The following is a 14500-nucleotide window of genomic DNA, read 5'->3' as shown; positions in this document are numbered from 1 at the left end:
TTCATGTGTCACTCCATAGTCCACCTACCTACGCTTTCCTTGTCAGCTGCAATATCAAATACCACGCAGGCTCTGGAAAATTCCACTGAACACTGGGAAGAGATCGGCAGTGAAAAGGGCAGCTAGTGTTTTTGTTTTAGAATTCTTACTCCACCATCACTTTGGCATGGTGCGCTCTCGCTCTGTCTCTGTCTCTGTCTCTGTCTCTGTCTCTCTCTCTCTCTCTCTCTCTCCTCCCTCCTCTCTTCCCTGCCCCACTGTGCAACTGTGTGTGTGTGTGTGTGTGTGTGTGTGTGTGTGTAAGTTTGTGTCAGGTATCTTCCTCAAATCACTCTCCACTTTAGTTAAAAAACAAAATATTTTAAGAAAATCACTACATGTATATGTGCACATATATTTGTGAGTGTGCCACGCCATGAATGAAGAAGAGGTTAGAGCACAGCTTGCAAGAGTTGGTTCTCTCCTTTTATAAGGTAGCTTCAGGTTTTGAACACAGGTCTTCAAGCTTGGCAGCAAGCCTCACTACCCACTGAACCAACTCACTGGCCCTCTACCTGGCTTCTTGATGCGAGGTCTTTCTTTGAGGCTGGTGTTCACTGCCTCAGCCAGGTTGGCTGGCCCAGGGTGCTGCAGGGAACCTTGTGTTTCTGCTTCCTTGGCACTGATTACAAGCGTGCACAGCCCAGCCAGCAGCCTCCCTCCTTTTTACAGTCCGATTCACAGCTCAGGCTGGACTGGCGCTTGGTATGTAGTGAAAGCTGTCCTCGAATCCCTGATCCTCCATCCGCTGCTGTGACAGGGTGGCAGGTGCTAGCATGCCAGGCCTCTGGCCTCAGATGCCGCTTCTTTTTTTCCCCTCAAACACAGGAATTAGAAAAGAATCTCATAAAACATTTTACATGCTTTTTCTTCCTTCCGTCTCCATGGTAACCTCGGGGGCTGCAGCATGGCCAGCCACAGGTTCTTCCTAAATCCAAAGAGGCTGTGACTCCAGAGGAAGTGTTCAGGGAAGGGCTGGAAAACACACTTGTGGGGCTCTGGGTGCTCCGGGCTGGTCCCCACTCAATCTTTTGCTTAGAGAAGCAAGGTTCTAGTCTATCCTTATCCAACGGTCTGAGGTGTCTGCACCCGAGCGAGCCTCTGCTTCTTCAGGACCAGACCTACCTTCTGGGAGTTTGGGTCCCTAATTCTCTACCCAAACAAGAAAAACAAAAAAGCAAACCAAACCCCAGGCTTGCAGGTGCGCATCTGTATTCCAAGCATGCCCACTATGCCTACGGAAGGAGATTGGATCAGGAGCTCAAAGATAGCCTGGGCTACAAACCCCAATCAGAGCAATAGAATGTGAACTTGCAAAGGCTTTGTCCGGGTATAGCTTTGCATCCTTGCGATCCTAGTTCTGGGGAGGCAGAGGCAGGAGGATTCCAGGCCAGTCAGAACAATGTAATAAGGCTTAGTGTGGCCACCAGCCCCCCAAACCCCCAGATTTCAAACTAGCGTATACAGGTTAACAGATGTTTATTACCATGTGAACAATGTGTTGTACACTTTATATTTTTATTAAAAGTTTATTACATGTATTTATTTAATCATTTATTTCTTCACTTTGTCTTGTACGTGTTTGGGGTTCATGTGTACCCTTGCATGTGAGTGGGGGTCAGAAGACAGCGTCCATGACGATGGTTTCCAGTTCTCTCCTCCTCTGTAGGTCTGGGGATGGGACTCAGGTTGGCTGGCTTGTTGACAAATGCCTTAACTTGCTATGGCAGCCTGAAGGCTCATTTCGTTTTAACTACAGAGTTTAAGTTTTATTTACTACTATTGTTAGTGTGTCTCCATGAGTTTTCGTGGGTGGCTACCATGTGTATGTGTGGTTAGAGGAAAGTGAAACAACAGAAAGTTACCCAGGAATTGAACCTGGGTCCTCAGGTGTGGCACAGCAGGCTCCTTAGCCTGCTGAGCCATCTCACTTGCCCTCGATCGTATACAGTTCATTATATGGGATTCATTTCCATGCCAGCTTTACCTACAGCTAGCTGTCCACAGCAGAGGTAAAAAGGCACCCGGTTTAGGCTTCTCATCTTGTCCTGTGGATCCAGATCACTCCAGTGCCTCCGTGTCCACAGCACACATCCCTGATGATTATCTCACCATGAATGCCTGGAAGCCATCTGTGGCTGCCGAACCCTTGTCTGATCCAAAGAGACTCATTATGAGCAGCAAAACGAACAATGGCTTCCATTGCTCTGTGCAAAGACAGTGCACACAGCCAGGTGTTGTGGCTGGCTTTATATAATCCCAGCCATAGTTGGCTGAGACAGGATTGTTGAAAGTTCAAACGCAGCCTGCACTCCAGAGGGAAAGCCTGTCTCAAAACAAACGGACAAACCCCAAACTAGGGACAGGAAGGTTGCTTAACAGGTAAAAGTGTTTGCCACCAAGCCTGAAGACTAGAGCTGAATCCTCCGTTTCCACATGGTGGAAGGAGAGAACGGACCAAGTTGTCTTCTGAACTCTATACATGTGCCATGGTACATGGGCATGCATATGCACACATGCACACATACAAACATGCATGTGTACATGCTCACACACAGGAGCACTTGAGTGCACACACTCACACATTCACTCATGCACACACATGCACATGAACACACAAACATGCGCACATATGCATGGATACACACGTGCACACAGCACACTCACACGTGCACACACACACACACACACAGAGTGAAAGAAATGTAAAAAAAAGTTTTTGGAACCCAAGCCTATCTGGAGATAATGTGAATTTGGGGGTAGATAAAATCTATTCAGAAAATTCACTTCTGCTTTTTATTAATTAATGGTGGCTACTGTAAAATGTCATGTCACGCAGGCATTTTTCATTTGAGGCTAGTATGGTGTTTCGTGTCTGAGGGACATCCAATTTAGGATCAAGAAGACGAAGAGCAGGTAAGCGGTTTGCGCAGTGCCTGGTTGCCATGGGAACTGTGCCATCAACCTTTTTTTCCCTACTGACAAAGCAAATAACAAAGCCGGAGATGGTGGGAACCCAAGGTGGTTTTGTTCTGTTCAGTTTCTTCATTATTTAACAAACGCTTATGTAATGTCGAGCCTCAGTAAACAGTAGCACAGCCAGTGTTCAAGGAGAGGCAGCTGTAAGCCGGCTTCTCTCCCCTCACTTTCCAGGGTTAGGGTCTCCAGGACAACCAGGTTCCTTAGGAAAAGGAGCCATGGCTGTCACTATTTCACAGAGAAGCAAACAGGTTAGGGAAAGTTCTAGAAGATTCTCAAAGTTGCGGCTGGGAAAGCAGTAAGGATAGAGTATAAATCCAGCAGACAGTCTGTTCAACCCCATCGATGGAGCGCAGTCAGCTCAAGGGCCTTCAAAGCAATGGAGATGATGGTGGGTGAGAGCTGACCTCCTAAGAGTTGTCCTCTGACTTCCTACATATGCTATGCACAGGCGTGCTCCACCCACATACATTGTATACACACACACACATACACACACACACACACAGATTATAAATAAAAAATTAAAAATAAAGACTTTGGAAGACCTCTATACAGTGGTTCACACCTATGACCTCAGCATTCTGAGGCAGGAGGATTGCCAGGAGTTTGAGGCTACCCTGGGCTACGTAGTAATATCCTGTTTCAAAAACCAAACCCCAAAAGGATGCAGGTGTGCTAGCACGCAATCTTAATCCCAACATTCAGGAGGCAGAGGGCCAGAGGGGCAGAGGGGCAGAGGGGCAGAGGGGCGGAGGGAGAGAGGGGCAGAGGCAGAGAGGGAGAGAGGGAGAGAGGGGCAGAGGGGCAGAGGGGCAGAGGGGCAGAGGGGCAGAGGGGCAGAGGGGCAGAGGGGCAGAGGGGCAGAGGGGCAGAGGCAGAGAGGGAGAGAGGCAGAGAGGCAGAGGCAGATAGATTTCTATGAGTGGCTAACCTGGGCTACACAAGTTCCAGGCTAACCTGGGCTACAAAGTGAGCTCCTATTTCAAAAACAGAATATAAGAACAACCATGAGTGAAGCTGGTCTCCCTCCGTGAGTCTAGTACCCACTTGCTGGGTCCCGTATACCCAAATGATACCCCTCAGCTCATAAAGGACAGCTGACCTGGATTGAGACCCCCTATACCTTAAAACATAGAGCCCGTGTGAGGTCACACCTCCAAAGGACAGTTTAATTTGGGCTTTATTAATCAGAGGTCCATCTGTCCCATGGTAATGAGGATGTAGTTGGTAGAGTGCTTGCGCAGCATGCACGCAACCCTGGCCTCGAGTGCCAGAAACACATTAATAAAACAACGCAGGCTAGACATCACTCAGGCCTGTAATCGCAGTACTTGTGAGGAGGGTGGAAGCAGGAGACTCAGAAGTTCAAGGTCATCCTTGCTACATGGCAAGTTCAAGGCTAGCCTGGTCTACAGGAGACCTTGCCTCAAAAAACAAAACCAAAATAAATGGCCCTGGTGGAAGTCTCTCTTCTTTCAAAGGCGGTCTCTATTCTTTGAAGCGAGACTGATCTCTTTCAGTGGTTTCCACAGTGACTTTGTCCTTCTTGGCTCACCAGTCCCTAAGCCCTCCTTCCCACCTGGCCCTTTAAGAGCAGCTGCTGCGACCGTACCCGGGCAGACCCCAGCTGCTGCCTGCAGTGTTACTATGGAGACAGGGACTAGCAGGAGGGGGCGGGGAGGCGACTGAGTCCGCGCAGGCGCAGACTGAGGCTGCCGTTCCGCAGCGGCCCCGCTGAGCGTCTAGACCTGGCTACGCGCTTCGCTCCAGACTCCGCGGGAGCACCGGCGAGCCGCTGCTCCCACCCACCCCACGCCCACCAGGTGCATTGATTGCCGTCCTCCTGTACCCCACCAGCCGCGTCCAGTCATCTGGGTTGTCAGGGACAAAGGGAGGAACAACCCGGGCCAGCCCGGAGAACGTACACGTAAGCCCCCTGCAGACCCTCGGATTGCCCCGGGGGAAGATCGTTGCGTCGTCCCTCTAGATAGCAGGTAGCTAAAACCCAGAGCCCCAAACCCGAGTCTGGACTCTAACCCTGCGGGTGGCCTTTCCAGAGTGGGATTGACCTAGCCTTTCTCGGGCTCCCTCCCGCCCAAGATTAGCCTCTGCCAAGCAGCGCCATGACTATGAACCTTCTGCAAGATTGGTGTAAGGAGCTGGAAGTGGAGGTGCACAGGGCCCTCCTGATCACGGGCATCCCCGAGCGCCTGCAGCAGGCGGACATCGAAGCTACCCTGAGGCCGAACTTGCAGCCCCTGGGCAACTACAGACTTCGAACTGTGAGAGCCGTGACCAAGGAGAAGGCTCAGGCCGCCCTTGTAGAATTTGGGGCCGACTTCGATCACTCTGCCATACCTATCCACATTAGGGGAGAGAATGGGATCTGGAAAATCCTGAGTAAGGACCGCGGGCAAGATGCGCGGGTCCTTAGGCAGATGAGGCGCCTGTTGCTGGATGAAAGGCCCATGGATGACTTCAGAGAAATTGCCATCCCTCTGGTATTGGAGGCCCAGGCCCAGGCCAAGGGATTAGGGAAGGAGGCCAAGAAGGCTGGCTCCTCTGAAGGGGCAGCTAGGAGCGGCCGTCGTCGGGGCCGTCGGGGAGGTAAGCGCCGAACCAGAAGCCACAAGTTGACGGCTCAGAAGGGCCAGAAGAGGAGCCGGGGAGGACGCCGAGCCAGGAGTGAGTCGGAAGACTCTTCTGATGACAGCCTGGGTATCGTCATAGAGGAGATCTACGCAGAGGACCTGAGCGTAGATGAAGACCAGAGAGCCCTGTATGCCACACTCCAAGCAGCCGCCAAAGAGCTCACCAAGAAGTGGGCCTTTCGGGGTGACCAGGACGAAGGAGAGGGCCCCCGAGAGTTTTTGGCACTTGTCACTGTCACCGACAAAGCTAAGAAGGAAGAGATAGAGAAAGACCTTCCTGGGACAGAATCTATTTGCTTAAACATCAAAGACGAAAAGAGCGGGGTCCCTGATTTAGTCGCGCTACTGGCTGTGAGAGATACCCCCGCAGTGGAGGTAGAAACAGAAGTGGAGGATGATGATGATGAAGATGACGATGATGACGATGAAGACGAAGATGAAGACGAAGATGATGACGAAGATGACGATGACGATGATTCCGACAGCGAGTCTCTGGAAAATGGAGAGCAAGGGAAGGAAGCAATGGATAGCCCCGAGTTTGTGGCTATCGTGGCTTATACAGACCCCGCCGACCCCTCTGCCAGAGAAGAAATGCTGAAAATCGCTTCTGTGATTGAGACCCTCGGTTGGGGCGATAAAAAAGACAAAAAAGATGTCCTTCCTCAAGTCCTGTCCGTCATGGCCAAGGACACCTCTGGGCCCAGGGTGAAGGTAGAAGAGGCAGGTCGCCAGGTGGACGCCATGGTTCTGAGGAAGGCAGAGGAAGATGGGAATCTTCTGGAATGCATTTCCACCTTGGCTGAAGCAGAGAACTGCCCTAAAGGAAAGAAATCTGGGCTAGGTCTCCTCAGAGGCTGGACCGCTGAGGGCCACCAGGGTGGCCTCTTGGAGCTGGTGGCACTCCTGGCTGCTCAAGATATGGTGGAAGCTGTGAGAGAGGAAGAAGCCAGCAGGTGGGGCGGTGGTGGAAGTGGTGGCCGGAAGTGTGATCACAGCCAAGGTGGTTTATCCGAGGTCCTGGCTTTCCTGGCCTCCCAGGAGAATCTCGAATCCAACGAGGAATCGGAGGAAGATTCAGACACAGAGTCAGAGGGAGATTCCGAGGACACTGACAGCGAAGAGTCAGAACCTGGTGACAGCGTGTCCAAGAAGCCGCGCGCCAAGAGAGCGCGCACCGGCTCCAAAGGCTCGGCACCGGCCGGCGCCACCGCGGTCTCCACCGGGTCCCGGGCACGCAAAACCCGCAGGGGTGGCCGCGGTCGTGGCCGCGGTGTTACCCCAGAGAAGAAAGCGGGGAGCGGGGCTTCAACCGAGGACCATGCGGGGAACAACAAAAAGAAGAAGAAGGGATCCGCAGGCGCCGGGGCCCGTGTCAGGGCTGGTGAGGCCAAGGGACAGCCAGCTGCTGTTCCCAAGTCTACCCGCGGAAAGAAAGCACGCAGGGGCCCAAGGCGGGCGCCCAAATGCCGTTAGTGCCGCAGATGTCACTACGAGCCCTGTCTCTTGTGTGTGGACTTCCCCCTTCCCGTTTCCTCCTATTCTCTCTTCTCCCTGCAGCTTCCCTCTCGCTTAACCGCGTGCATTTGCTTTGTGCTCCGCTGTGTCCCTGGCTGGCTATGGCCGGTGCCCAGCTTTCCCTCTCAGTTCCATGAACAGATGGCATGAGCGATCATTATGGCTGCAGCCTAGATACAAGGAAAAGAGACAAGGCACTCGGATGCAGTGGCCGGTGAGTGCGGAGGAGAAATGGACCTGAAGACACCGAGGGGCTCTGCTCTACCTCCGGAGCCCTCTCCCCCCGCCCCGCGTGAGTGTGCGTGAGTGTCTGACACTCCTGCCGGCCCATTCTTTCAGGCACCTGTTTCTGGCCGAGCCGTTGGGATCTACTGGGAGCCACCTCTGGCCCTGACGGGGCATTAGGGAGAAGCAAGAGTGATGGGCACAATGCGTATTAGGGGAGTTTGGAAGGGTTAAGGGCCGTGTGTGTGTGTGTGTGTGTGTGTGTGTGTGTGTGTGTGTGTGTGTGTGTGTGTGTGTGTGTGTGTGTGTGTGTGGTGTGCGTGTGTGTGTGTGTGCGCGTTTTTATGTGTGTGTATTTTGAGGGGAAGGTATTCCATAAATGAATGTCTGAGAGGGCTGGGAGCTGGAGGAGGAATAAAAATGGAAGGAGAGGAGGGGAATGTGTGTGGGGGGGACTGGGGAGGAGGGAGAATAGGGGAACCAGGAGGAGGAAGAAGGAAGGCGTTTGCATTAGCCCATCCTCCTGAGGCTTTGCAGTTGGGAACGAGGGGGAAGCTAAGCCTCCCCCCACCAGCCCGTGTCCACAGGTTGAACTGGTAATACGCTACCAATATGTTCTGATTTGGAAAACTTACATGAAATCCAGATTTCCAGCTTTCTGGGCAAGCCCTGCCCCTCCGACTGTGGTGCCCCAGCTGTCAGTGGCCACTCCTCAGCTGTTTGCCCTTGTAACTCTTGACTTAATGTAACAATGGAGTCCCTTGTTCACTCCCCCCCACTCCAACTGTGTGCAGTAAAGACCCCAGATCCCCTTAAAGGGTCAAGTGTCCCTATTGTAGGAAGCAGTTGCTGTGCCCCACCCTGGCATCATTAGTCCCCCAGTAAAGCCTGTCTGATGCTGGCCACTCTCCAGCCCTCAGCTGTCCCTGAAAACAGCCGCTTTAGCTGTGTGTTTTCCTGTAGTGCTACGCGCCAGAAGCCCTGGCCGCCTGGTTCTGTGTTTCGATGTGTAGATAATGCTTTGCCCTGCACAGCACTTTGCACCCTCTTGTTCGTGTGTGTGTGTGTGTGTGTGTGTGTGTGTTTTCAACTCTCTATCCCCAGGAAGTGACCAGTTCGTGGTACCTGGACCTTTTAGGATGTAACAGAAGTTCTGACCAGCCTCACACCCAGACCGAACTGTCCAGCTCCTCAGTGGGGACATACAGAGACTGCAGGGGGCGTGGGTACCTCTTTGTACTCAGAGGCGGCCCCACTCCTTGCTTCCCAGGACCAGGGATGATGATGGGACAGATGGAGAAGCAGGCCAGGGGAGCCTTCGGCTGGAGAGGAAACCCCACTTCATGGTGGCTGATGGACTTGGGGTGTGATGGCTGGGGAGGGCCCCACATGTCACTTCCCGTTGCATAGTTACAGGTACCTGTCCTCGAGTGCTGTGTGACCCGGGATCCTCAAATGAAGCAATGAAGCATCTTAGTTGTTGATTTTTCTCTGTGGTCTGGACAATGGTGTGAGTGCGTACCAGATTGAAGGGCATGCCCTGCTGTCATGGCTGACCCATGTCCCTGGCTCCTGCTCCTGGGACCCTATGTGGAGTCTGTACTGCCCTTCCACACTCCAATTCAACCCTGTGCACTGCCACATTTATGGAGACCTACAGCCCCCTGCACCCTGCTATAGCTCCTATTTGACCTCACAGTCCCTTTTCCCAAGCCTCACTGCAGAACAAAATCCTGCACTCTGGCTTGGGTTTTTAGCCTATTCAGCATCTCACTGCCAAGAATGCCAACATGGTGGTCCAGGGGGGTTGTCTTAGCAGCCACATCTGACACCTGGTAGTGTCACTTCTCTCTCCATACCCTGGAATATCTTGCTATGTCAACACAACTGCAAGCCGAACATCTTACAGTGATCTGGACCCTCTTGGTCCAACAGTGTCACCACTGGCCACCTAGAGGTGATTCGATTTACATAGAAAGGGAATAAAATAAAGCTAAACATTGCTATTGTTTTTGAAGTTGGGTCTGCACACAGTCATGTGCTTCTCGTGGCCAGTGGTGACCACGTTGCTCACGGTAGGTACAGGACATCTCCGTGGCCACTGGACGTTTTCTCTGTCACTGAGTTCCACACATGAGCTCCCTTCCAATCTCTGCCTCATTTCCCATAACCCCTTGTGTGTCTTCAGTTCTCCAGGTCCTAGGAAATGCTGCATGCTCCTACCCCAGGGCCTTTGCACAGGCTGCTTCTGCTGCCTAGGATGTCCTTCCCCAGGAGTCTTCAGATACCACATTCCCAAGGAGGCCCCCCTCATGACACTTCCCAGAGTCAGAGCCCTGACTGCCCCTTGGCAGATTTGTGTGTCAACCACACACAGTGGGCTCTTTCATAGATGCCACAAGAGGATGGGTACGTTGCTCAAAGATGAAATAGGGCTCCCTTACTGGGTTGGGGGAGATACTTCTGAAAAGCCTATAGCCTGGAACCTAGGTCACTAGAGTCTGGAGACCCCAAACTCAGTGATTTTACTGAAGACCACACAGGGCTTTGGCTTTTTTTTTTTTTTTTTTTTTTTTTGGCTGCAGCCTTCGGGATTTGAGCAGCCTTCTCAACCCCAGTGCCCCATTCAAGCTCAACATCCTTGGCAAAGAACTTTGCAACTAGGGCTTTTGGGGTCATACCTGGCCCCAGAAAGAGGGATGAATGGGGTGGAGGGAAAGCGGAGCCTCTTAGATCCAAGCAGTGGGAGTAGGGCATATCCTGTGCCCCCAGTGCGTGTCGCTGTGTGCCCGAGAAGCAGCGTCCTACCGATTGGCTGACGTTTGTTAAGTGGTTGCAATGGATAACTCTTTTGGATTGGATAAATCAGACCCCAGATCTATGGCGAAGAACATTCCAGAACCATACGATCTCTGAACGGACGGAGTTAAGGGTCGAAAAAAGAAGAGCAGAAGGACCTGTGAAATGGAGACTCTAAGGTCCGCGGGGGTGGAGGGGAGGTAGAGGCAAGGAAGGTTTCAAGACCAGCAGCCCTTGCAGGAGGAGCAGGGCAACCTGCGGGGAGCCCTAAATGGCGGAGGTGGGTGGGGTACGGTTGCCCTCTGGCGGCAGAAAAGGTAACTACAGTACAGGCTGCGCAATGCGGATTCCTTCAGGACCGATCATTCGGAGCGTTCCTGGAAGGGGCCACAGGTGAGGAATTCTGATAAGGACAAGATCTATGTATTAGATATCCAGGACTGCTGGCTGGAAAAGGCCCCCAAGGCAGAAGCGTGAGGACGGCTGAGGCAACAGAGGCCTGAGGCAGGTACATGCCCCAGGGAAGTTACACGGCAAGGCGAGAGATTGACCAGAGACCGTCAGCATGTAACTGCCGGTCCCTTCTGTGCAAGGATCAGAGCTGGACCCTGGGGAATCAGTGTTACCGAGAGACTTATTTAGCATCATGTATGTGGTAGCGCACATCTTCACTCAGGGAGTGAAGGCTGGAGGATCAGTTCAAGGCTAGCCTCCTCTACATAGGGAATTCCAGGTCAGCCTGGGATACAGGAGACCCTGTATCAAAACCAAGCAAGACCCAGTTCTCGATGGGCCTAGGGCGTGGAGGAGCTTGGGGCAAATATGATGTCCTGAGTTCTATTCCAGCTCATGTGGTGGAGAAAGGGAGCTGACTCCCACAGCTGACCTCTGATCTACATACATGACAAGAGCATGTCCAAACACACACACACGCACACACGCACACACGCAGGCACACACGCCCCCCCCCAACACACACCCTGTCCGGATCCCATAGAGGATCCTTAGTGCAGGCTCCTCCCCTTCCACAGGGTACTTCTAGCCTAAGCAGAAGGATTTCACAAGAGCTGCAGAGACCCCATTGTACCACCAGGGGGTGCACAGAGATGGTCGGCTCAACCACACGCTCACTACCGATTCCCCTGCAATTGCCATCGAAGCCCAGAGTAAAGGCCTAAGCCTGGCTGCTTCATTAGCTCCTGGAATTTGTGAGAAACGCACATTCTTGGGCCCACTTGCATCTATCGAGCCATTGAGGAGATGGGCTTCCTAAATCTGTTGCCAAAAACTACCCAGCCACTCTGGGGTCCGAGTCTCTCCGTTCTTAGGGATCTGCTGCTTGGCTCCAGGTTACCCAGGGAGCCTTTTCGTTTATAGATTAATTAATTAATTAATTAATTAATTAATTAATTAATTTTTATTTATTTTGCAGTTTTTGTGGTTTTATTTAAACATAAAACAGGCACACAAGCCATCTATTTATTTTCTTCGCTGTGTAGCCTGGCGTTGGATTGGCGACTCTGATGGCCAGCTGTGCTGCTCTCTCTACGATGGCTTTTCGGTTCGTAGAGGACACACTCAGCCCAGTAAGATTTGTTGCACACCAGCAGCACTTCCAGAAATTTCTGGAAGCCACTAGGCAGTATGTGCTTGTGTTTCTGTTGCTCCCGTTAACTAATGTTGGACATCAGGATCTGGCCCTTGAATCTTCTCCCCGCCCTGCTGTCGATGCGTTTCTGCCAGTATCGCTTAATTTTCACAGGTCTGAATGGTGCCTGAGGAACTTCTTGGTCCTCTCTGGGCTTCCCCAGTGGCGGGAGAGCAGCCATGATGGTGCAATACAGATGATAGCCACCTCACAGACAGTGCTGAGGAAGAAGCAAGATTTATTACTTCTGAGACAGACTCTTTATGTAGCTCTGGCTGTGTAGCTCAGTCTGTCCTCAAACTCACAGAGATCCCCCTGTGTCAATCTCGGAGTTCTGGGATTAATGGCATGTACCATCATGTCCTCTAGGAGCTGTACAAATACCAGGCTGGGCACTAAAGGAGCTTCCTGTGGGCGGAAGGCGCTGCTCTGCCCTGGCTACTTGTTCAGGAAAGGAACTTTGTTGAGGTAACTCCTCCGAAAGCAAGAAGGAAACGGAGAACGCAGGAGGTCTCTACAGTTTTGTGGTGACAGCTCTCTCTGTGTGTTTTGTGTACTTTTTATCTTTGGTGACAGTGAGAAGCAACAGAGTTGGTACAGATAGAGGCTGAAGTGGAGTCTGGCTTCTGGGGTTTTCTCCCTGGACACCCGTTTCCTTCAGAACTAAAAGTGTAGCGGCACCAGTCAGAAACAGTTTGGGACTGGGCCTGCAGGAACCACCGGTACCTCCCTAGATGATAAAAATAACGAACACATCTGACTCTTAGTTTATTCTGTATCGCTGTGACAAAATACCAGAGAAACACTTTATGGGAGAAATGCTTTATATTGGCTTATAGGTTCGGAGAAATCTCAGTCCATCAATGGTGGGGAAAGTATAGCAGCTTGGAGAAGTGGCCGAGCCTGTCGCCATGGTGACAAACCAATCCTCAGAGGTACCACTGCTAGAAAATGGTGGGTGGGAGGATCAGTAGGACCTACGGCCAGCCAGGCTCTGCCTCCTAAAGGCTGCAGAGTCTTTAGATAAAGCCCTCAGCCCATTGTGGTAGTGAAGTAACCTGATGCTGAAGAGGCAGAGGCAGGAGAGTCATGAGTTCAAGGCCCGCCTCATCTACATCTACAGGGCTTGGGAGAAAGCTCAGTTGGTGCTGGCTACACAAGCATGGGGTCCTGAGTTTGAATCCCCAGTATCCAGAGGAGAAGTTGGGTGTGGTTGGCATGTGCTTGTACTCCCAGCACTGGGGACATAGAGTCAGGAGTGAACTCCTGGTTAGCGTACAGGGCTGTGAGCAATGTTGTTTGTACACCTGTGTGCCGGGTGTGATGCCGTGGAGGCCAGAGGTCTGCATCTGCTGTTTTCCTCCACTCTCTTTTGTGAGATCAGTTCCCTCGCTGAACCTGTATCAGCTGGAATGGCCGTGCAGTGAGTCTCCAGAAACTACTTTTCTCTGTTCCTCCATTCCTAATGAGTTATCTTCTTAACTCTGGCTCATATTTCAAAATAATAATAACAATAATGTATAATATAATTATATAATAATTTTAGTATAATATTATTTCATTATTACTTCATTATTATTAGTGGTGCTGCAAATAGAATACAGAACTCTTTTTTAAAAAAAGATTTATTGGGGGTTGGGGATTTAGCTCAGTGGTAGAGCGCTTGTCTAGCAAGCACAAGGCCCTGGGTTCGGTCCCCAGCTCCGAAAAAAAGAAAAAAGAAAAAAAAAAGATTTATTTATTTATTTTATGTATATTAAGTAGCTGTCTTTAGACACACCAAAAGAGGGCATCAGAACCCACTAGAAATGGTTGTGAACTATCATGTGGTTGCTAGGAATTGAACTCAGGACCTTTAGAAGAGCAGCTAGTGCTCTTAACCACTGAGCCACACCTCCAGCCCCTCACTGGGGGATTCTAGGCAGGGGCTCTACAGGTGTCATTACAGATAGTTGTGAACCACTATATGGTTGCTGGGATTTGAACTCAGGACCTCTAGAAGAGCACTGAGCCATCTATCTCTCCAGCCCCAGGAGTCTCTTAAGAATGTGTTTTTACGGGCTGGAGAGATGGCTCAGTGGTTAGAGCACCGACTGCTATTCCTGTGGTGCCTCACAGCCATCTGTAATGGGATCCGATGCCCTCTTCTGGTGTGGCTGAAGACAGCGACAGTGCACTCACATATATAATATAAATAAATTAAATAAAAAAAAACCAGGGTTGGGGATTTAGCTCAGTGGTAGAGCGCTTGCCTAGCAAGCGCAAGGCCCTGGGTTCAGTCCCCAGCTCTGAAAAAAAAGAAAAAGGAAAAAAAAAAAAAAAAAACAAACCAGACATGAAGTTGGGAAGGAAATGAGTTCAGAGGTGCCAGGGAGAGTTGGGGGAAGTAGTGGGGGGCAGAGAAGGTCAAAAGACATTGTATACATGTATGAAAATTCCAAGTAGCAGATAAAATTATTATTGCTGTTGTCCTTTTGGGGCAGGGACTCTGTGTGTAGCCCTGGCTATCCGGGAACTTGCTGTGTAGACCAGGCTGGCCTCGAACTCACAGAGCTTCACCTGCCTCTGCCTCTTGGGTGCTGGGATGAAAGGCGTGTGATGCAGCGCCATGCCCAGTCATTGTTGTGTTGTGTGTGCTTGT

The 14500-nt window shown here is 51.3% G+C and overlaps 1 protein-coding gene across 1 annotated transcript; it reads left to right on the top strand.

Annotated features, from left to right (window-relative positions):
* The first annotated feature begins 4733 nt into the window (after positions 1-4733).
* Pnma8b (PNMA family member 8B) lies at positions 4734-7712 on the top strand. The gene has a single exon (XM_032894346.1). It carries the CDS (start codon positions 5145-5147, stop codon positions 7143-7145), a length of 2001 nt encoding a protein of 666 aa, XP_032750237.1. The 5' UTR covers positions 4734-5144; the 3' UTR covers positions 7146-7712.
* The last annotated feature ends 6788 nt before the right edge of the window (positions 7713-14500 follow it).

The sequence above is a fragment of the Rattus rattus genome, chromosome 2 (genome assembly GCF_011064425.1).
Source record: "Rattus rattus isolate New Zealand chromosome 2, Rrattus_CSIRO_v1, whole genome shotgun sequence".
NCBI classification, from domain to species: Eukaryota; Metazoa; Chordata; class Mammalia; order Rodentia; family Muridae; genus Rattus; species Rattus rattus.
The sequence above is the reverse complement of the archived record's forward strand: the minus strand, read 5'-3'. Positions and strand labels throughout refer to the sequence as shown.